At 36.8% G+C, this 23984-nt stretch overlaps 1 protein-coding gene across 4 annotated transcripts in view; it reads right to left on the bottom strand.

Moving 5' to 3' along the window:
* The window catches only part of VMP1 (vacuole membrane protein 1), a 140756-nt gene that overhangs the window by 114255 nt on the left and 2517 nt on the right, over nucleotides 1-23984 (bottom strand). For all 4 annotated transcript variants that reach the window (XM_013053641.2, XM_004747262.3, XM_045070383.1 and 1 more), the window contains exons 2-3: nucleotides 3593-3694; nucleotides 1141-1276 (exon numbers count right to left, since the gene is read on the bottom strand). In XM_013053641.2, coding sequence (XP_012909095.1) covers nucleotides 1141-1276; nucleotides 3593-3668 — 212 coding nt within the window. In that variant the 5' untranslated portion in view covers nucleotides 3669-3694. The remainder of the gene's footprint in view (nucleotides 1-1140; nucleotides 1277-3592; nucleotides 3695-23984) is intronic.

Raw genomic sequence — 23984 nt, 5'->3', positions numbered from 1 at the left:
GGGATACAAAAGGAGGTCAAGAGAAGATAAATGGGTACAGAACAACGAATTTCTTAATCATAAACCCTACTGTAGACTTTCCTTTACCCAAAAAAGTCTGATCTTATTTACATCCCAACCTCTCACCGGTAGAGGCATCATAATGTAATGAGAAAAGCACTGGCCTTCAAGTTAGAGGACCTGGGTCAAAGTCCCTAAGTATTGCACTTTGAGAGATACACTTAACCAATCTGATTCTATTTCTTGTTTTTAAAATTATAATACAGTTGACCACAACACGCGTCAGAATTGCACGGGAGTATATGTGGATTTTTTTTTTACAGTATAGTACTATAAATATATTTTCTCTTCTTTGTGATTTTCTTAATAACATTTTCTTCTTTGTAGCTTATTATAAGAATACAGTATATAATACATACACAAAGCTTCTGGTCAAAAGTAGGCTATTAGTAGTTATGTTTTTGAGGAGTCAAAAGTTGTATTTTCAACTATGTGGGGGTTGGCACCCCCAATCCCCATGTTGTTCAAGGGCCAACTGTAATCATGTATTTGTTTTACTAGTTTCAGAGTTGCTGTAAGGACCAAATGAACTGAAAAATGTTACAAAATGTTTTATAAACTCTAAGTACAATAAAAACGTAGGATATTATTAAAGATAATAACTTAGAAAGGCAAGCCCAAAATGATAAGGCATGCAAAAGTTCAAGTTGGTCTTTATGATATCTGAAACAGGGCTCATAAGTACTAATCTTAAAGATACAACACATTTCCTTGGCAGAGTCCTTCTTCATTGGCTCAAATTATCAGTAAAAGTGCCACGTATCCTGAACCCTGGCCTACTAAATAATCAGTGTATCTATTGCACACAGGCCCAACTTCTCTCTCATTTCCTATGTTCTCCTTTGCATAAAAGATTCAACATAAGACAGGGGTCAACTGTAATAATCCAGTGAGCAAATAAAACATGTTCCCCTAATTTATTTTTCTTCAAACTATAGAAAGGAAAATAAGTATGCTCCTAAAACATTCTAAATTTAATTCATTTTGAAAGAGCAGTTGGTAGGAGAGAGTGGGAGAATGTTAAAGATTTCTAAAATTAGTAAATAAGGTTTACATAAAAAGTAATAGAAGACTCTTTACTTTGAGGTCCATTCCTTCAAGATTACTAGGATTTCCAGAGAAAAATACTGCAAGGTAATGAGTGGCTGTCTCCATAGGACAATATTCTGCCTTTCTTCCCGATCCCTCCTCTTCTTTTCATTCATTGAAGAGGGGTCTGAAAAACAGCGCAGAAATCTAAACAGAATGTTCACTTTTTCCAATCACTTTCAAAATTTATCTACTTTCCATACCACATTTGAAAAACTGCATATTAACCTCAAAAAACAAGCAATGTGTTCACACGATAAGTCCTAGACAGACTAAGTGCTTCTACTCTACTCTGGGAACTATTTTTGCAATCATTTCATTCTCAAGACACAAGTTTCCTTTCTTGTATGCTATTGGGATACTAAGTTAGCCCATCTTCTATGAAGGGCAATTAGTATCATATTATAGAACAAAGTGGTTTAGAGTTCGGAAGGCAAACTACTTGGTTCCAAATCCTGGCTACAAGTCATGTGACCCTGCGCAAGTTAGTTAACCTTTCTATGTCTCAGTTTTCCCCTTTCGAAAATGAAGATGAAAACAGTACTTACTTTTTTAGGGTCACTGCAAAGATTAAATGAGCTAATGTATGTAAAGCTTTCAGAAGAGTCTGACACTTAATAAGTGTGTAAGTGTACAATTAAGGTCATTATCAAAATTACAAACGCATATACCCTATAACCCAGTAATTACGTTTCTAAGAATGATTAGGTATGAAGTGAAATGTCTCTTGGACAAGCTTATTAAATGCAATGTTACTTGTCTAAGCAAAAGATTATGAACAACTTAAATGTTAACAGCAGAAGTCAGAGAAGCGGTTAAAGTATGGTATACTCATACAATGGGATATTAAGCAGCCATAATGAAGAAGTTCTTCATGTGCAATTATAGCACAATCTCTAGGAAATATTAAGCCAAAAAAAAAAAAAAAGCCCACAGTACAGGAGAGTAAATGTGTCATACTAACATTAATTTGAAATTCCAAGGGGTGGGCAGCAGGGGAAGAATATATAAAAGTACATGCTTTTTGAAAGAAAGGACAGAAAAAAATAACATGCAAAAGCTCCTAATATGAAAGAGACTATATGATATATGCATGCCTATCTCTGAATCCTGAAACTCTTGGTGAAATGATATAAAATTTATCAATGATCAGAGTAACCGAAAGTCAGATAAGTGCTGCAAATTGTCTTCTGCAAGGCAATGTAGTGATCAAGATAAAGAGAAACTACTATTTCACTGAGCCTGTACTTCTTCCAACATAAGAGAATTTTTATGATATATTAGCACCATGCCAAAGTATTATCTGCAATATGTTTCAGATGCCAAACAATTCAGAAGTCAAAAAGAAAACCATTACAATTAGGAGAAGTGAAAAATCTTTCATTGCCCTTTAAACACATTATGGAAAGTTCCTACTTGAACCATCTATGTAAATAAAAGCGATAATTTTCAGGGTTTTCAGGGCTTTTTTTTTTTCTTTTGGTAAATGTATGAATAAGAGTCAAATACACTGAAATTTACCACAAACTCCAAATTTGGTGAAAATATAAATTTGTCACAAATGAAAAATTTAAAATAAACCCACAATGATCACATTCTGACTTTTTTGAGATTTGTGTATTTAGGATTAGTATAATAAGTAACTTTATAATTTGCTTCTAAAGTTACAAAATGGCATGATAAAACTGAGCACCAAACAATACCAAATAAATACTTAACATGCCATAAGATTAACAAATAATAATCTTGTACCTACAACACTCCTGATGTGACTCTGACTAGGCTGCTTCTGCTATCACTATCAAAATTCACCATATAGGCACTGGGCCATAATTTCATTTACTATGAGGAGTAAACAAAAGATAATTACAGTAGTCTCCCCTTATCTGTAGGGGACATGTTCCAAGATCCCCAGTGGATGCCTGAAGCCACAGACAGTACTGAACCCTATATATATTTTCTCCTGTATCTATATAGCTGTGATAGTTTAATTTATAAATTAGGTAGCAAGATTTACAGTGGTAATAATAAAATAATTATAAAAATATACTATAAGTTATATGAATATTAACTCTCTCTCTCAAAGTGTCTTACTGTACTGTCCTTGAGATTACGTGATATGATAAAATGTCTATGTGATGAGATGAAGTGGAGTGAATGATGTAGGCATTGTAACCTGGCTTTGGGTTATTACTGACCTTCTAATAATAGATCATTTTGTTTCTGGACTGCAGTTGGCCACAGGTAACTGAAACCGTGGAAAAAGAAAATGCAGACAAGGGGCAGGGGGACTTCTGTAATCTTATATAAGACATACAAGAATCTTATTTTCTTATTATATTAACAAAAAACAGTAAGTATTAGATATATTTCTATTTTACTTCAATGGAAAGGATATAATTTAAACCTGCAGATCTTCTCCCTCCAAACCACCATAATTTACCTGTGAAGCTTCCATTATATTGTTCCTTGTTCATTGCTACACGTCTCTGGTCACAATTTTTTCCATTCTCTGCCATTTCATAGATCAATAACTCTTGAGGAGCTAATAAAGCAAATAAAATCCAATGATATGTTATATACTTCTACTTTGAATTTATGACTGAATAAAACTGAGAAACAACATGATAGTAATATTCTGTATGTTATCTGAATAATGTGTTTATATTTTGATTTTCTTTTATAACCAAGATTTGAATAATTTGTATAGAAACTCTAATACAAATAGTAAAAATATAAAAGCCATGTAGTTGTACGCCTTTTTCAGTCATTCTAGTGATCTTCCAGATTAAAATTTAGAGGATTTTGTCCACTGCAGAAGGAGATTAAATACTAGCACCTTCAAATATTGATAAGCTATACTATCTGAAGTTTGGGGGCGAGGGGCAGAGGGAGAGAAAGAATCTTTTTTTTTTTTAAGTTGTTAAATTTATTTGTCAGAGAGAGAGCACGCACAAGCAGGGAAGCAGCAAGCAGAGGGAGAAGCAGGTTCCCTGCTGAGCAAGAAACCCAATGTGGGACTCAATCCCAGGACCCTGGGATCATGAACTGGGCCGAAGGTAGATGCTTGACCCACTGAGCCACCCAGGTGTCCCAAGAATCTTTTTTCTTTTTAAGATTTTATTTATTTAAGATAGAGAGACAGAGAGAGAGCACCTGCACGCGCACATGCAGGGGAGGGGCAGAGGGAGAGGGAGAGGGAGAACAGACTCCCAGCTGAATGCAGAGCCTGACACAGAGCTTAATCCCAGGACCCAGAGAGCATGACCTGAGCCTAAGACAGATGCTTAACCGACTGAGCCAGCAGGTGCCCCAAGAGAGAACCTTAAGCAGGCTCCATGCCCAGCACAGAGCCCAATATGAAGCTTGATTTCAAAACCTTGAGATCATGACCTGAGTCGAAATCAAGAATTAGATGCTTAATTGACTGAGCCACCCAGATGCTCCTGAAGTCTTTCTTTCTTTTTTTTTTTTTTTAAAGATTTTATTTATTTATTTGACAGACAGAGATCACAAGTAGGCAGAGATGCAGGCAGAGAGAGTGAGGAGGAAGCAGGTGCCCTGCTGAGCGGAGCGCCCGATGCAGGACTCGATCCCAGGACCCTGAGATCATGACTTGAGCCAGAGGCAGAGGCTTTAACCCACTGAGCCACCCAGGCGCCCCCTGAAGTCTTTCTGATTCATAATTTAATATTATACACACTACTCAAATTTTACCCATCTTTCATAGTTTTTTAAAGCATTATTAGAAAACAATGGATTATACTACCAAACATGTCAAAAATGTTGATACACATTGAAGACAAATTAGGAAAAAATTCGACTGAAAAAAAAAAACTGGCCTAAAAGAATAAAAATTTTAAGTGTTTAAGATATGTTAAATGCACTCTTTATATCATGCTTCATATTACATGTAGAAGTATAAATTTTTACTTTAAATCCCTGTATTACAGGGGTGCCTGGGTGGCTCAGTGGGTTAAGCCTCTGCCTTTGGCTCCGGTCATGATCCCAGGGTCCTAGGATCGAGCCCCACATCAGGCTCTGTGCTTGGCAGGGAGCCTGCTTCCCCCACTCTCTCTGCCTACTTGTGATCTCTGTCAAATAAATAAATTAATCTTTTTTAAAAAGTCCTGTACTAGGGGCGCCTGGGTGGCTCAGTGGGTTAAAGCCTCTGCTTTCGGCTCAGGTCATGATCCCAGGGTCCTGGGATCGAGCCCCACATCGGGCTCTCTGCTCAGCAGGGAGCCTGCTTCCACTTCTCTCTCTGCCTGCCTCTCTGCCTACTTGTGATCTCTGTCTGTCAAATAAATAAATAAAATATTTAAAAAAAAAAAAAAGTCCTGTACTACAACATATAAATTGTGCTGACATAATTATTCTACACAAAAACACCAGATTGCCTATAACTGTTATCATTCTTCAGGTGTTAGTAAAGCAAATCTTACTACTCAAGAAGCACAGTAAGTACTTCAGGGCACCTGGCTGACTCTTGATTTTGGCTCAGGTGATGATCTCGGGGTGCTGCGATTGAGCTGATTCTCTCTCTCCCCCTCTGCCCCTACCCCCCATGCTTGCTCACTCTCTCTCTCTCTCAAAAAAAAAAAAAAAAAGCAGGGTGCCTGGGTGGCTCAGTGGGTTAAGCTGCTGCCTTTGGCTCAGGTCATGATCTCGGGGTCCTGGGATCGAGTCCCACGTCGGGTTCTCTGCTCAGCAGGGAGCCTGCTTCCCTCTCTGCCTGCCTCTCTGCTTCCTTGTGATCTCTGCCTATCAAATAAATAAATAAATAAAATCTTAAAAAAAAAAAAAAAGGCAGCAGCAGCACAGTATTTTGAGCAAGTCCGCAAAGCAGTCTTTAATATACTCTGAATGTGCCAGGAATCCTGCTAGACCAGGATTACAGTATGATATGGTCATGGGTTTAATCTTCCTACAGTTTGTTAGTTGGAACTATTTTATTCTTTGCCTAAAATTCTAACTATAATTACCACTTGCAAAATATATGCTTTGTAAAGGAAAATAAGTGAAAGACTATATATATAAAAAGACTGAGCATAGAGTATACATTCATCACTTCAACAGAAGGTGTCTTCTTTAGACACAATCCATTTGTGGACACCTTTGTTTTCCTGCCATTATTTCTCAATAAGCAAATAAACACATCAGGAAATAAAGTATAGGTTTCCACTAGCACAGATGGATAGCCTGGAGTAGATGGTTATAAGGTTGAAAGTTTGAAAATCTTAATTCACACCCCAAATTTGTCACTAACTAGTGGTGCGATCTTAAGCAAACCACATTTTTCCCTAGATCTTTTCTTTTGTTTGCTTGTTGTTGTTATTATTGTTTAGATTTTATTTTTAAGTAATCTCTACACCCAACATGGGGCTCAAAGTCACAAACCCAAGCTCAAGAGTCACATGCTCTACCAACTGAGCCAGGCAGGCACCCCTATATCTTGATTTTCCGATCTACAAAATGAAAACAAATTCTCAATGTCGCAGGATAGGTAAGGATGAAAGAGCGTGTGCGTGTTTTTGGCACGCATGTATATAACCACATCAAAAGGGTAGGAGGTATATGAAGCAGTAAGTGCCTATACTAGAGAAACTACTTCATTGGTACATGCCTCATTGCTACCATTTCAGTGATGTCAGTGTCTTTCATTCAGTGCTTATTTTAAAAATTCTGGAATCTGTACCAGGCTCTGAGGACATAAATATGAATAACACAAGGTCCTTGTCCTTCAAAGGGTTCCTTCTTCTGCTAGGGAAGCCAGATGAGCACAGGATTTCACTTAAAATGAAACAGATACACAGCATCTAACTTAGTGGGAAGAAAACAGATTTTGGAGTCTAACAGATGGATTCAAACTCAAACTCTGTATGAATCTACTCCATGAGCTTGGACAAATTTCTCAATCTCTCTAAACAAGAATTTCTTTAACCTGTAAAATAGAGATAACATGACACATATCAAAGGGTTGTTATGAGGATCAAACAAGGTAATGTATATAAAATACTAATACACTGTCTCACTTTTCGTATGAATTCAAGATATGTACTAGTTGTAATGATGAGGAATAAAGTACAGGAGCAAATATGGGAGCTCAGAGTTCAGTATATTCAGAAGAGTTCATTAAAGCTGGAAATTTTGATTCTGCAAACTTAAGTCATACTTATGCAAAAATGTTTTCAAAAGATATAGTCCAAGCAATTACAAAAAAGATAAAATGAAGTTATTTTGTGAAAATACTCTAAAACCAGAGCATTACAATTGGTTCACAAAATGTAAATGTATTCCACAAATCATGCTTTCTGAATAAAATTAACTGAGGATACTGAAGTGGACCAAAAAATAAAGAAGTGTAGGATTTTCTATCTTCTAATATTTAACTAGAAGCCATACTTAAGTTCTGTAAAAACTTAAAACTTGTACATTCATATTAAGACAAATTCTGTACCCAATTTTTTTTCAGAGATGAAGAGCCATTCACCTACATACCAATAAAGTGTAATTAATTTGTGGCAAAAAGATAAACAAGTCACAAAGGGGCATGTGTGCTGTGAAAAAAAAAATCCTAAAACTTGTCCCTCTGCAAAACAGAATTAACTGACCTCATTTCCCCAGGTTTACTCTTTCCCATAGTATTGACTTTAAGAGTTAAAAACTTTTGGGTGCCTGGGTGGCTCAGCTGGTTTTCTGCCTTTGCCACAGGTCATGATCCCAGGGTCCTAGGTCGGAGTCCCGAATCAGGACCCTTGCTCAGAAGCATCAGGCTCCTTGCTCAGAAGGGAACCCTCTTTTCCTTCTCCCTCTGCCTATCCCTCTCTCTCAGCTTGTACTCTCTCTGTCTCTATCAAATAAATAAAAACTTAAAAAAAAAAATCAAAACTTTTATCCAAAACAATGAGTCCGTTTGAGTCCTTATTTACGACAATGGTATTATGCAACTGTTTGAAGATGTTTTTAAAGATATTGCAACAGAAATTTTCATTTGAGCAAATAATGTATTCTTACACAATATCTTAAAAAAGAAAGCAGCTTACTGACATTTCCTACTCAAAAAACTCTCTGGAAAACAAAACAGTCTGGAATTTACTTTTGTAATAAATAGCCAAGGGAACGAAGTTATTTTCTTTTAATCAGTCTACTTATTACAAAATAAGTTCACAGTTTTAAAAACTTTTGAAAAACTTGTGCCATTCCCAAAAGAACTATAAATATAAAGCTAAACATGCAAAGAATCACCTGTGTTCTAAATAGTTAAGTTATAGGGGTGCCTGGGTGGCTCAGTCATTAAATGTCTGCCTTCAGCTCAAGTCATGACCCCAAGGTCCTGGGATCAAGCCCCGCATCGGGCCCACTGCTCTGCAAGGAGCCTGCTTCTCCCTTTCCCAAGCCCCCTGCTTTTCTTCCCTCTCTCGCTCTGTCAAGATTTTATTTAGATAAAATCTTTAAATAAATAAGTAGTTAAGCTTACAAAAGCATGAAAACTTTTTTTGGACTTCAACCATTTTAAAAAATATTTTACACTATTTCTTGTCTTTTAAAACTCCCTTGAAAACATCCTCAATTCTTTTGTCTCCATCTTCCTCAATCATATTTACACTTAGCAAAACTGCACTGTCCCTGGAACAACCTGCATCCTTATGGTCTGTGTGAACAGGTGAATGTAACTGGAGAAAAATCACCCAACTCTTCAGCTATTTTAAATTCATACTCTCTCTTCTCTGAAAGTAAATAAACGAAGTCTTTAAAAAATTTTTTTTGAAATTTGTGATGGCAGTCAGATTCCTATGCATGGGGATAAATCCAAAGTAGTCCTAGTCTGTTTATAGGACTGAAATCTCCTCAAACAGGAATCTAGTACATATTTCTGACTTTCGATGGAGCTTATTTTGCAGTGAAAGTTGTAATATCAATTTTAATAGCATGCAACTAAGTTAAGTTTTATTTTTAGGAATGAAACTGTTAAAATAAACTATAGGTGTATGGATAGGATTAGAAGACAAAAAAGGAAAGAAGCACTACTCAAATATCAAATAATAATTCTCATTGTGAAAATATATCTAGATACAAGGAATGCTTTATAAAAGTTGCAACTAGCAGAGTTTAAATATAGCTGAAGCATTTAAAATGAAAGATTGATATTAAGATATGTGGGGCTTTTGTTTCTGGCAGAAGTGCTGAGAAAATACTGCCAAAATCAGCTCACAAAGGTTCTTTGTAGGTTGTACATCCACTGCTAAGATTATAATACTCCATTCATTTTAAACATTAGCTACACTTGTAATGCAAAAACAATGTGAAACTAAATTACTTTGATTCCCTAAAGCAACACAGAATACATTTATGGATGACATGAAAATAGCAAATCCCAGAGTAATATCAGTGGAGAATTTAACAAGAAAAGGAAAAGAGTGATGAAGCCACCAATTCTAATTTTCTTGGCCACTGTATTCCAAAATAAAATGAACCCACTTCCTTGAAAAAAAAAATCATTTATTCAAATGACTCTACTTTCTCACAAAAATATTAAGTCAGGTTTCTCAATAATGCACACTGTTCTTCATACAAAGCATGCAAAGACAGCTAACTTGAATATTTCAGTAACCTTTCTTGCTTTTAGAAGTGTGTATAATTAGACTATTCAGTATATTCATTCAAAGAGTACTTCAAAATAGCTGTATTATTTCTCTAGAACTATTAAGAAACTTAAATTTATTATCTACACAAACAGTAATAAATATATTTTGACCAGTGAGGCTTTCATATAGTTTGTGCAGGGGTAAAAAGCCGAAGGTAATTCAAACATCATGCACAATATCAGTGACTATTAGATCATCTGACTCTAGAAGCCAGAGATTATCACATGGTTGAGCAGTATATTCTCTGAAAAATTCATTATTTGAATAAGAATACATGAAAAAAGAAGTCCTTGAATCTTTTTGAACTTCTTTTTTAAAAAAATTATTTATTTATTTTTGAGGGAGGGGAAGGTGGAGGTACAGAAAGAGAGGGAAAGAATCCTCAAGCAGCTTCTCCACTGAACACAGAGCCCCACATGAGGCTCAATGCAGGGCTCAATCCCAGGACCCTGAGATTGTGACCTGAGCCAAAATCAAGAGCTGGCTACTTAACCAACTGAGCCATCAGGCACCCCTCTTTTTGAACTTTCTAAAGTCTATGGGGAATTAAGCAAATTAAAACCCCAAGTTAGGATACAATTTAAAGGCATTTGAAATCTTTATATATATTCCCAATAATCAGTTAACAAGTTATGAATGTATATATTTCTGGCTTAAAATGTCCCTCAACTTAATTTAGTGAAGTGTAATATGTATTGAACAGTCTCCTAATTGTTGAAAAGGCCATTGCTCCAGATCTAATTTTTAATTACATAAAATTTTAAGTAAAAATCCCTATTTTAAAAAGATACAACCTGGAGGACATTTTAGGGACCCCCTTCTTTGAGAGTTTCATAGGTTTGAGGGGAATGTTTATCTCTCATGTACAATATATAAAAATGTAATTCTATGTTCCTTTGGGTAAAAGCATGATATTATTATTTTTTTAAAGATTTTATTTAATTATTTGACAGAGAGAGCTCACAAGCAGGCAGAGAGGCAGGCAGAGAGAGATGAAGGGAAGCAGGCCCCCTGCTGAGCAGAGAGCCCCATGCGGGACTTGATCCCAGGACCCCGGGATCATGCCCTGAGCCGAAGGCAGTGGCTCAACCCACTGAGCCACCCAGGCGCCCCTGATATTATTTTAATACAGAAAATATGTAACTTGTAAAATTAGTTTGAAAAATCCCATTTCCCGGGGTGCCTGGGTGGCTCAGTGGGTTGGGCCACTGCCTTCGGCTCGGGTCATGATCCCAGGGTCCTGGGATCGAGTCCCGCATCGGGCTCTCTGCTCAGCAGGGAGCCTGCTTCCTCCTCTTTCTCTCTGCCTGCCTCTCTGCCTACATGTGATCTCTCTCTGTCAAAAAAATAAATAAAATCTTTTTTAAAAAAAAAAAGAAAAATCCCATTTCTCATTTTCTTTCAATCTACTAAATGTTCACTCAGGTTTTCATAACCAACACAATCTTAGCAAATCATTTTCACCAAAAAGATGGGGGACTAAGGTTCCAAAGTTGGGAGATTCAGCTAACTGTGAGACCTTGGGAATGTTACTCCACATGTCTGCATCTCTCTTTCCCCATCCAATTATCAAGCACATATAATAAATTACTGCCATAATTTTCTTTCTATTCTAATACTCTATTCAGCCCAAGGTTAGGGTTTGGGTTTATGTAACAATAACTACTCTGTATAGTGATTTATAGTTTACATACAGATTAGCTGAACTGATACTAACAATGCTTTGTAGGGAACAGTTATTTTAATTCTTGCCTTCTACAAATGAGAAATTCAAGGGCTGGATGGGCCCTAAATTGCAATTCAGCAGCATATAAATGGCAAAATGAGAGTCCAACCTCACGTTTCTACATCCAAATTTAATGCTTCTTCTACTACACAAAACAGTCCAGTGAGATACTATCAATTCTCACCAAGGAATTCCGGAGTCACAGAAAAAACAAAATGGTAATAAAATAGTTCCAAAAGTTTAACATGTTCTAGTATTTACAAACATTTCCCATTAGTAGAATCAGGAGAACATTCATCTCTGTCGATTCTCACAAACAGACAAATAACGGACTGTCATTAAAATCGGATGACTTTACCCTTGGTTCTTTCAGTCATTTCTTTGTGGGTTTTTACTATTCATGTATGTCTGACAAAATTTTAAGTTCAGATTACCTAACAGACTCCCTAATTTTACTGCCTCTAAAAACCTGGGGAATATAAACTAGCCCATACAAGTCATTAGTAAGAGAATAAGCTAAATCACAGAATATTTGTAAGTGACGAAGGCACACATTTCAGATTATTTAAATCAAAATGAAGGATTTTATCCATATAGTTCTAAGCTCTATGATCAATACAACATATTTTTTATATTATCCACAGTTTAGAAAAAATACTAGAACTTGCTGTATGTTATCCAGCCACTGAAATGGTAGTAATGTTCCCACTACACCCATTAAGACTGATAAATGGAGGGGCGCCTGGGTGGCTCAGTGGGTTAAAGCCTCTGCCTTCAGCTCAGGTCATGATCCTAGGGTCCTGGGATCGAGCCCCGCATCGGGCTCTCCGCTCAGCAGGAAGCCTGCTTCCTTCTCTCTCTGCCTGCCTCTCTGCCTACTTGTGATCTCTGTCTGTCAAATAAATAAATAAATAATCTTTAAAAAAAAAAAAGACTGATAAATGGAAGTAACTGTTGGTATTTTTTGGTCATTCAACATTAAAGAGACCAGAATGATCTACAGCACATTATACTTTTAATTGTCATTGTTTGCCCACTTTAAAGGGTATTTTGGGTTTCATTTTCTCTTAAATATTAAATAGCTTCCTGATAATAATCATTTAGGAACCTTCACTTTACCTTAAGAAAATTAGAACCTACTGAGTAGATAAAATATGATGTTATTATGTGTAACAATGAATTCTTAGCATCCACATGGCTTCAAGATAGAGTTTTTATAAAATAAACTAAAATACTGCACATGGAAAAATGTAAATGAAACTTTTCAGTAACATTTAGTATGTGATGTCAGGTACATGTACTAGGAAGTTTGACAGTAAAATGGACCTGGATTGGATATATTCTTTGAGAAATCCCAGTTTCACAAAGGAAAGAGGCAGTCTCCAAAGTCCTCTTCCATCCCTTCAAAAAAATAAGTAAACTACACAACAGACCCAGAGAGACTGAATGGTCTGAGTTAGGTGATTGCAAGCCATGTTGGGAAAGGAAGAAAACCTGAGCAGTTGGAAAGAGACTGATAGGGGCAACAGGCAATTCAGAAGTCTCAAGCTACCCTGAGAAAAGATTCTGAGAGCAACATCCCTTTAGGAAGACTGAACTTCAAGGTGGGAACCTGTATTAGTGACTTACTCTTTGGGCAAAAACCCACGAAGAAAAACAGAATGTCACCTCAAAATCTGCCACTTTGGCATACTGATTACTTTGAATTAAAGGCACTTTAAAGAAATGGCACTCCGTTTCTTAAAACGGACACCTTGACTATCCTTTTTCTTCTGAAAGTAAGAAACAGAACTTCCGTGTAAAAGGTACGCTCCCTGTACCAGGAAGAAGGAAGACATTTTTATCAACAGAGATGGAACTTGGGGCTGACAAATCTGTACAAACTTTGTAATATTAACCCTTATCTTCCTAGATATTTCTTCACCATTTACTACCTCTAGATCAAACTTATTTGTCAATTCATCACAAATTTATTGTTCTTGGTCTAAAAGGTATAAAAGCGTCCTGCTTTGGTCACTTCTTGGGGCATTCTCTTGTGAAGGCTCCCATTTACATGTAAAAAAATAAGTAAAGTTTGTATGCTTTTCTCCTGTTAATATGTCTTGTATCAGTTTAATTCCTAAATCCAGCAGGAGACCCAAAAAAGGTAGATAATATTTCCTCTGCTACACCACAAAGGCCACTGATGGTAGTCCCAAATCAGAGGTGCCTTTCTAGCTCTCAACAGAAGTAGAAGTAAACCCTCTTTGTAAATTAGGTCTTTCGGACTCCAACACAGTAAGATCAATCAATAAACTCACAAAGGTTCCAGGAAACAAGCCATTATCAGTATAGACGCCTCCAACTGACCCCACCAATCCTCTACCTCTTCAGGACAAGAAAAACAGATATCAGAGATTCAAGTACATATTAAGTATATTATAGAATAGCTATGTATATAATGTTTACAGAACAAAAGATGCAATTATAAAGATGAACACATGATAAAAACTAACACACCTTATGAAAGAAAGAAAAGCAAATGGAACTTTTAGAAATAGTAACCGTTGAAAATAAAAGCCAACAGATGGATTAAATGCAGATCAAACACAGATGAAGTGAACTGGATGAGCTTTCCAGGGAATTTATTAAGAACGCAGCAGAGATAAGATGGAAAATATAAGCAAATAAGAGACATAGAGGACGGAATGAGGAGGTCTATTATTTCTTTAATTGCAATCCCAGAAGAATATAAGGAATGGGATAAATGCAAATTCAAAAAGAAAAAGACCTGGAACACCTGGATGGCTCAGTGGGCTAAAGCCTCTGTCTTGGGTTCTGGTCATGATCCCAGAGTCCTGGGATAGAGCTCTGCATCGGGCTCTCTGCTCAGCAGAGAGCCTGCTTCCCCCCCCCTGCCACCCCACCTGCCTCTCTGCCTACTTGTGATCTCTCTCTGTCAAATAAATAAATAAAATCTTTTTTTAAAGATTTTATTTATTTATTTATTTGGCAGAGAGAAATCACAAGTAGATGGAGAGGCAGGCGGAGAGAGAGAGAGGGAAGCAGGCTCCCTGCTGAGCAGACAGCCCGATGCGGGACTCGATCCCAGGACCCTGGGATCATGACCTGAGCCAAAGGCAGCGGCTTAACCCACTGAGCCACCCGGGTGCCCCTAAATAAATAAAATCTTAAAAAGAAAAAAAAAAGGGATAAAGATCTAAAATTTCCAAAAATGAGTGCATCAATCTAGGAAGTAAAATATATCCCAAGTAGAAACAATTAAAAATAAATCCCACCCAGAAAAACTTCAATCAAATTGCAGAACACTGAAGTAAAGAGGTCTTAATCTTGAAAGAAGTTGGAAAGAAAGGACAGAATGCTGGAAGAACATTGGGGTGCTGGGGTGGTTCAGATGGTTAAGTGTCTGCCTTCAGCTCAGGTCGTGATGTCTTTGGGTCCTGGGATTGAGCAGCACCTCAGGCTTCCTGCTCACCAGGGAGTCTGCTTCTCCCTCTGCCAATCCACCTGCATGTGCTCTCTATCGCTCTTTTTCTCTCAAATAAATAAATAAAATCTTTTTAAAAATAAAAATAAATAAATAAAAATGGAAGAACAGTTAGAATGAAAGCAGAATTCTCAACAGCAACATAAAAGCCAAAAAACAATGGAAAAATATCAGTTTTCAGATAAAATAGTCTATAACTGTGTGTCCAATAAAGACATTGATAGTAACCAATAAATAAGGGTATATAACCAAGTATTGTCTAAAATAATAAGTGTCTTTCACAATAATTCTATTTTTTTAAGATATTATTTACTTATTTGATAGAGTAGGCAAAGAGGCAGCCAGAGAGAGAGGGGGAAGCAGGCTCCCCGCTGAGAAGGAAGACCGAATTGGGGCTCAATCTCAGGACCCTGGGATCATGATCTGAGCCAAAGGCAGAGGCTTTAACCCACTGAGCCACCCAGGCACCCCTGTAACGATAATTTTAAAAAGAATTGCAATTTGGATAATAACATATAACTCTGGAAGAGAAAGATGAGAGCTAATGTGTCCTAAAGTTGGGGAGCTTCAAAACAGTACTTGGTAGAAAAAGTCCAAGTCGTCCAAATATGCCAGTAATTAAACAATAACAGTTTGTCACTTTGAAAAGGTTGCAAATTTTATTTTTTAAAAAATCCATGATTTTTTATAAGGACATAGAAAGGCTGAAAATGGGGTGCCTGGGTGGCCCAGTCGGTAAGCGGCTCTCTTCGGCTCAGGTCATGATCCCAGGGTCCTGAAATCGAGCCCTACATTGGGCTCCCTGCTCTGCAAAGAGCCTCCTTCTCCCTCTCCCATTCCCCCTGCTTGTGTTCCCTCTCTCACCATGTCTCTCTCTCTGTCAAATAAATAAATTAAAAAAATCTTAAAAAAAAAAAAGGGCTGAAAAATAAGACAAAAGATAGAAGTCATAATTAGGGACAGTGAACATAATGATAAAAGATTTAACTCAGTAGGAAGACAGAACAATTCTAAATTGGAAAGCACCAATACAATAAATATAGCATCAAAATTTAGAACATAAATTGTTAAAAATACCCAGAGCAATGGATAATTCCAACCTTATACTGGGAGATTTCAAAACAACTATTAGTTACTGATATTTCAAGCAAACAAAAACAATGTTAAGCAATGATAAAAGATTTTAACGATACAATTAAGAAATAAAATGTGGGGGGCAGCTGGGTGGCTCAGCTGGTTAAGCATCTACCTTTGGCTCAGGTCATGATTGCCAGAATCCTGGTATAGAGTTCCTGATCGGCTCCCTACTCAGAAGGGAGTCTGCTTCTCCCTCTGCCCCTCCCCCCAATTCATGTGCAAGCCCACTCTCTCTCTCAAAAAAATAAAATAAAATCTTTGGGGGAAAAAAAAAGAATAAAATTTCCTTAAAAATTAATGTAGAAATAGATACATATAAAATTCAGCCTCTCACATTTAGAAAACACAAATTTTTTCATATGCTACTTAGGATTAAGCTAAGAAACCAGTCTTAACATATTCCAAAGAATGGGCATCATAGACTACATTCTCTGAAAATTCAGAAATTATGTCAAACAAGGAGGGCCTGGGCAGCTTCAGATCATGATCCCAGGGTCCTGGGATTGAGCCCCGTGTCATCCAGCTCCCTGCTCAGCAGTCTTCTTCTCCCTCTGAACCTGTCCCCCACAACATGCTCTTACACCCACACACACTCTTTCTCAAATAAAAGCTTAAAAAAATTATGTCAAACTTTAGTAACAAAAATATAACATTTGTACATACTTATAAGTAATGCACACAGTTTTAAATATAAACTCATGGGTCAAAATAAGAGAAAACTGAAAAATGCTCAGAACTACTAGAACTAATAAATGAATTAGCAAGGTCACAGATTAAAGGTCAAATCAACACTCTTTCTATTAAATATCTAGAATAAACAATTAGAAAATTAAATTTAAGAAATTTCATTTATAACAGCATCTGAAACATAAAATACTTGAGGTAAGTTTAACAACATATGTAAAAGACCTATTCTAAAAAAATAAGAAAAGAAATTACAGCGGGTCTAAACACATGGGGAAATAAACAAGTTTATTATTTGAAAGACTTGATATTGTCATTATGACAATTTCTCTCAAACTGATATATAGGTTTAATGCAATCTCAAGCAAACATTTTTTTAAAAAGATTTTATTTGAGAGCGAGAAAGCAAGTGCAGGATAAGGGGGAGGGGCAGAGGGAGAAGGAGAGGGTGATGCAGACTCCCCACTGATTGCAGAGCTGATGATATTCAGTGGATCCCAGGACCCTGAGATCAGGAGCTTAACCAAATGAGCCACCCAGAAACTCTTAAGAAAGCTTTTATAAAATCAAAAGTGATAAGTGGTTTCAAATTTATATGAACATGCAAAGAACTTAGAATACATTAAACAATTTGGTTAAAGAACAAAGTTGTAAGACTTGCACAACTGACTTCGAAATTTATTATAAAGGTAGAGTACTGATTAGTATGGTTCTGGCAAAAGGACAGACATAGATCAGTGAACAGAACAGAGAGTACATAACTAGACCCACATATACTGGGTCAATTAATTTTCAACAAAGGTACAAATTCAATGGTGAAAAGAAAGTCAATTCAATGGTGAAAATCTTTTCAACAAATAGTACTAGAATAACTGAATATTCTTATGAAAAAGTGAACATCGACCCTTATTTCTCAAATGCAACTGCTGATTTGAAATGGATCATAGACCTAAACCTAAGAACGAATACTTTAATAAAGCTTCTAAGAAAAAAAAAAAGAAAAACAAACAAACAAACAAAAAACAACAAAAACAGGAGAAAATCTTTGCAATCTTGGAGTAGACAAAAATGTTTCTTAGGATTTAAAAAGCATGAACCATTAAAGAGAAAACTGATAAACTGGACTTTACCAAGTTTAAAAACTTTTGTGGTTTGAAACATTGTTAAGAAACCCAAAAAGGTAAGCCACAGAATGAGAGAAAATACTTGGAAGATACATGTATCTGATGAAGTTCTTGTGTCCAGAGTATCTCTCTCTCTCTCCACAGACACACACACAACTAGTAATAAAGAATGAAGGTTGTTTTGTATAGGTATGGAAATAGAGAAAGCAACCAAGAAACATAATTGATGGGCATTTCAAAAGATTCTTGTATTTTTGGAACTCTTTATGGCAAGATAGAGCAGTAGGGAAAGGAGAGGTTATTCAAATTGGTTAGCCATATAAGGAGAGAAAAAGTGGATTACTACTTTGAGCTATGAACAAAATTCCATTCCAAATGAATTAGCAATCTAAAAGTAAAAACGTAAAACTTCTAGAAGAAAATATAAATACCTTTTTGCCTTGGGATAGGGAATGGTTTCTTAAGACACACAAAATGGAGCTACCCATAAAGGAAAAGACTAATAAATAGAACACTGAAATTAAAGCTCAAATTCATTACAAGGTATCTTAAGTGAAAAGATAAACCAGAGAAACACATAACTGAAAAAGACTAAGTAGGTCACTTATATAAAGAATTAAAAATATTAAGAAAAAGATAACCAGGGGCACCTGGGTGACTCAGTGGGTTAAGTCTCTGCCTCGGCTCAGGTCAAGATCCTAGAGTCCTGGGATCAAGCCCCGCCATCGGGCTCTCTGTTCAGCAGGGAGCTTGCTTCCCCCCCCCTCTCTGCCTCCCTCTCTGTCTACTTGTGATCTATCTGTCAAATAAATAGGTAAATAAATAAATCTTAAAAAAAGGAAAAAGAAAAAAAAGAAAAAGATAACACTACAAAAGCAAAATAGGCAAAAGACATAAAGAGGTATGGCATAGCAGAGGACATATATATGGCCAATGATGAAGATACCGACTTGATCTCACTGACAATCAAAAAATATAAATCAAAATTATAATGAGATACCATTTTTATCCAGTATACTTTACTATGTAACAATTTAGTTCCAAAATGTAGTGATATCCCTATGATTATTGAATAAAAAAAATTAAGGAAAATTCTTTTGTCCCACTGAAGCAGTACTAAAAATCTCCTATCAACAGATCTTAAAAACTATTAAGGGGCAGAAGAACCTTGCATATTCTCTTTGACTAAATACTTTTTGCAATGTGGAGAATTGAGAGTTTCTGGAAGGAACCAGACTCAACAATAAGGAAGTGGCTAGTCAGATCATCAATTTTAACTTCACTGGATTTTGGTCTATTTAACCGCAGAGCAAGATTTGACAGACCTGGCCCTTTCTTTTCTTTTCTAAAAGATTTTATTTATTTGGGGTGCCTGGATGGCTCAGTGGGTTAAAGTCTCTGTCTTCAGCTCAGGTCAAGATCCCAGGGTCCTGGGATAGAGCCCGCATTAGGCTCTCTGTTCAGCAGGGAGCCTGCTTCCCCATCTCTCTCTCTGCCTACTTGTGAACTGTCAAGTAAATAAATAAAATCTTAAAAAAAAAGATTTTATTTACTTATTTGTCAGAGAGAGAGAGAGAGAGAGTATATAAGCAAGGGGAGCTGCAGGAATGGGGAGAAGCATGCTCCTTGCTGAGCAAGGGACTGAGCCCAGTGTGGGACTCAATCCCATGACCCTGGGATCATGATCTGAGCCAAAGGCAGACGCTTAACTGACTAAGCCACCCAGGCATCCCAGAGCTGACCCTTTCTTGAAAGAATTCTGAATAAGTAAAAACTTTCACATGCTTTATATATGTTATACATATATATGTATATGTGTGTATATATAGATGAAAAAAATGAAAAATCTTGTTTCCCTCAGTCCCTCATCTAGTACACTCCCTGCTAGATATAACCACCTTTATCAGTTTTGTGTATCTGATCATTCTTCTTAAAAAAAAAAAAAAAAAAAAAAAATATATATATATATATATATATATATATATATTTTTTTTTTTTTTTTTTTTTTTGCGGGCACCTGGGTGGCTCAGTCTGTTAAGCGTCTACCTTCGGCTCAGGTCATGATCCCAAGGGCCTGCGATCAGGCCCCACATCGGGCTCCCTGCTAATCAGGGAGCCTGCTTCTCCCTCTCCTCCCACTCCTGTTCTATCAGTCTCTTTCTCTCTCTCTCAAATAAAATCTTTTAAAAAAATAAAAATAAAGAAAAATAATTAAAAAAAGATTTTTTATTTATTTGTCAGAGAAAGAGAGAGAGAGAGAGCACAAGCAGGAGGAGCAGCACGTAAAGGGCCAGCATGGCACTCGATCCCAGGGACCTGAGCCAAAGGCAGACACTTAATGGACTGAGACACCCAGGTGTCCCTCTGATCATTCTTTCTTCAGACACTCCTTGGACCCCTTTTGCCAGTTCTCTTTTACTTAACCTGGGCCCTCTCCTCTTCCCTGTCTCTCCAAGTGATTTTTCTGGTCCTGTAGTTTAAAATACTAGCCTGAATTTATATCTCTGGTCCTGATCTCTAGATCTGTAAACCTACAACACATCTGGATGATTCCTAAGCATCTCAATTTTAACATATCCTTTCTTCCTTATTCCCATCCCCCCTTTTGTAACAAACCTGGTCTCCCCAAATCTTCCCTCTCCCAGTACTTGGCATAACCATCCACCCAGTTACTAAATCCAGAAGCATAGTCATTCCTGACTATTCTCATTTCCCTACTCATCACATCTAATCCAGGACCCAGTCCTATTTCAAATATATTTAGTATCCACCTACAGCTCTCCACTTTTTTGTCACCATTCGGGTCCAGGCCATCTTCATCTCTCACATAGATTACTGCCATGGACTCCTAATTTCTCTTTCTACTTTTATTCTTGACCCCTTCAATTCATCCTTCACATATAAACAAGAGTGGACTTCTTATAAATCCTATTATTCCCCTACTTGAAACTGTAGAATGACTTCTTATTACAGTCAAAATCAAATCCAAATTCATTTCCATGGCCTGCAAAATTCTATATAATGTGGACCATGAATATGTCTCCTACCTCATTTCAGGTTGCTATATTTCAAATATACTGTACTTGAGTCTCAAAAAGGCACATATCTGCATTAACTCTCTCAGACCCTTTTTTATTTCATAATATTTATTACACTGTGTTTATTCTTTCATTTTTGTATTTACTTTTTACTCCGTTAGGTTCCCGACTGAAATACTTGTTTCTCTATTAGGCTCTCAACTAAAATATGTTTGTCTTTTCTTCCCACTGTTTCCCCCCCAAAACCTGGTAAAAGACCAAGATATAAGATTTTTGCTCACTGACTGGATGAATGAACAGATATGGCAATAGATGTCACTGCAGAATAATCTTCCCATGCAAAGAAAGTAAGTACTAGAAAATATCATTAAACATCAAATTCTCAAATTTCAATCTCGAATTCCATGATGGATTACACAAAGAATGTGAATTATTAACAATAATACAAAAAGGTTGACAGAACAGCCCACGGGAATATATCATTTTTTAAAAGAATCTCATATATTTTATAAAATATACACACAATGAAATGTATATATATTTATTTACTGAACCTTCACTAAAACTGACTAAACAACATGCATCCTGATGTTTATAGCAGCATTATCAACAATAGCCAAATTATGGAAAGAACCCAAATGTCCATCAACTGATGGATAAAGATGTGGTGCATGCATGCGCGTGCGCACACACACGGAATATTACTCAGCCATCAAAAAGAATGAAATCTTGCCCTTTGCAAAGACATGGATGGAGCTAGAGTGTATTACGCTAAGTGAAATAAGTCAGAGAAAAACAAATACTGTATGATTTCACTCACATGTTGAAGTTAGAAAACAAAACATATGAACAAAGGGAATGGGAAAAAAGGAGAGGGTAACAAAATATAAGAGACTCAACTATAGAGAGCAAACTGAGGGTTGATGGAGGAAGGTGGGCAGGGAATGGGCTAAATGGGTGAAAGGCATTAAGGACGGCACTTTGGTGAAAACTAAATATAAGTGATGAATCACTAAATTCTACTTCTGAAACCAATATTACCCTATATGTTAACTAACTAAAATTTAAATAAAAACTTGAAACAAAACAAAACAAAAATACTGAACAGTGAGCAAGTTAGCAGCAATGAAAAGATATGCTTTCAAAATGGATTGGGAGGGCGCCTGGGTGGCTCAGTGGGTTAAGCCGCTGCCTTCGGCTCAGGTCATGATCTCAGGGTCCTGGGATAGAGTCCCGCATCGGGCTCTCTGCTCAGCAGGGAGCCTGCTTCCTCCTCTCTCTCTGCCTTCCTCTCTGCCTACTTGTGATCTCTCTCTGTCGAATAAATAAATAAAATCTTTAAAAAAAAAAAATGGATTGGGAAAGAGTTCTCTCAGCAACTGCTCAGCGGACTACATGATGGTAACAATGGTAACAATCATGGTTAACTACATGCCATTCCAAATGCTTCACTTAAATCTATTCATTTAACCCTAACAGTAAAGGTACTGACTTCATTGTCTAGGAGGAAATTGAGATGGCAAGAGGTCAAGTAACTAGCCCAAGGGTTGCACGGCATTAAGAGTTGGAATTTGAAACAAGGCAATCTAGCTTATTAGTCCTGTCTCTTAACACTATCTATCTAGTCCTTCCAAAAAAATCCATAAAGACAAAGCTTATGATTAAACTTCAAAAACAAGAGAAAACACCACAATGAACTACTGAAAAGACTATGTATCTCTGAATACCACAAACTCTTCAGCAATTATCATTAAGCTGGGATAGGATTACTCAGTGGGTTGCCCTTGCTTAATTCAAAAATGCCTTAAGCTTTAAATGGCTTAATCTTTTATCTGACACAGAAAAGTTATCACCTGTTCAAATTTCCAAAACCTTCAAGGAGCAAAATATTTTAAAATGAGCTTTACAGAGCGTTTACATAATACATAATATCAGTTTGGCAAACCCTATATAAAGCTGCTTTACCAGAGTTTCGTTTCTTTTCTTTTTTTTTTTAAAAGATTTTATTTATTTATTTGACAGACAGAGACCACAAGTAGGCAGAGAGGCAGGCAGAGAGAGGAAGGGAGGAAGGTTCCGAGCTGAGTAGAGAGCCTGATGTGGGGCTCGATTCCAGGACCCTGGGATCATGACCTGAGCCAGAGGCAGAGGCTTTAACACTAGCCACCCAGGCGCCCCTATACCAGAGTTTCTTGAAGCAATAAAGTCTTTAAAAGTTTACCCCTCAAAGTATTTGCAAGTCTGTGAAGGCAGATTATTAACTAATACAGCAACAATCACTTAACTCATCCAGCAACAATCACTTAACTCATCCAATTTGTTTTTGAGGTTAGTAAAGATTCTGTACTCTAGCGTTTATTTCTATACCAAAGAGAGAGAAAGAGACACCAACAAAGAGCACTGGGCAAAAGAGCAGTGATAATAATTATCTAGCTCTCTGATCTTCAACAGAGGGGATAGACTAAACAGGTTTTGTGAAATCAGTAGGAGCAAAATGGTTCTTATCAAGAAAAAGAGTTAAAAGATTACTACAGGGCGCCTGGGTGGCTCAGTGGGTTAAGCCGCTGCCTTCGGCTCAAGTCATGATCTCAGGGTCCTGGGATCGAGGCCCGCATCGGGCACTCTGCTCAGCAGGGAGCCTGCTTCCCTCTCTCTCTCTCTCTGCCTGCCTCTCCATCTACTTGTGATTTCTCTCTGTCAAATAAATAAATAAAATCTTTAAAAAAAAAAAAAGATTACTACAGTGGCTATCTACCCAAAATAAAATACAGAAATGACTCTACAGATTAAGAGATAACTAATATAACAGAATATTAAAATTACAAAGAACTGGGGGAAATTTTTTTAGTAGGAAAGAAATTAATACAGTTTCCTAATTATTACCACCAACATTTGTTCAGTAGAGACATGTGACAAAGATACTCACTTTTCCACTTGTCAGAAAAAAGATACCTTGATATCTGATGGTAATGAAGCATGAATTCAGAATAA

Source organism: Mustela putorius, unplaced genomic scaffold (genome assembly GCF_011764305.1).
Source record: "Mustela putorius furo isolate JIRA1106 unplaced genomic scaffold, ASM1176430v1.1 tig00003962_pilon_pilon_pilon, whole genome shotgun sequence".
Classification (NCBI taxonomy): Eukaryota; Metazoa; Chordata; class Mammalia; order Carnivora; family Mustelidae; genus Mustela; species Mustela putorius.
This window is presented reverse-complemented; position numbering and strand designations above follow the sequence as displayed.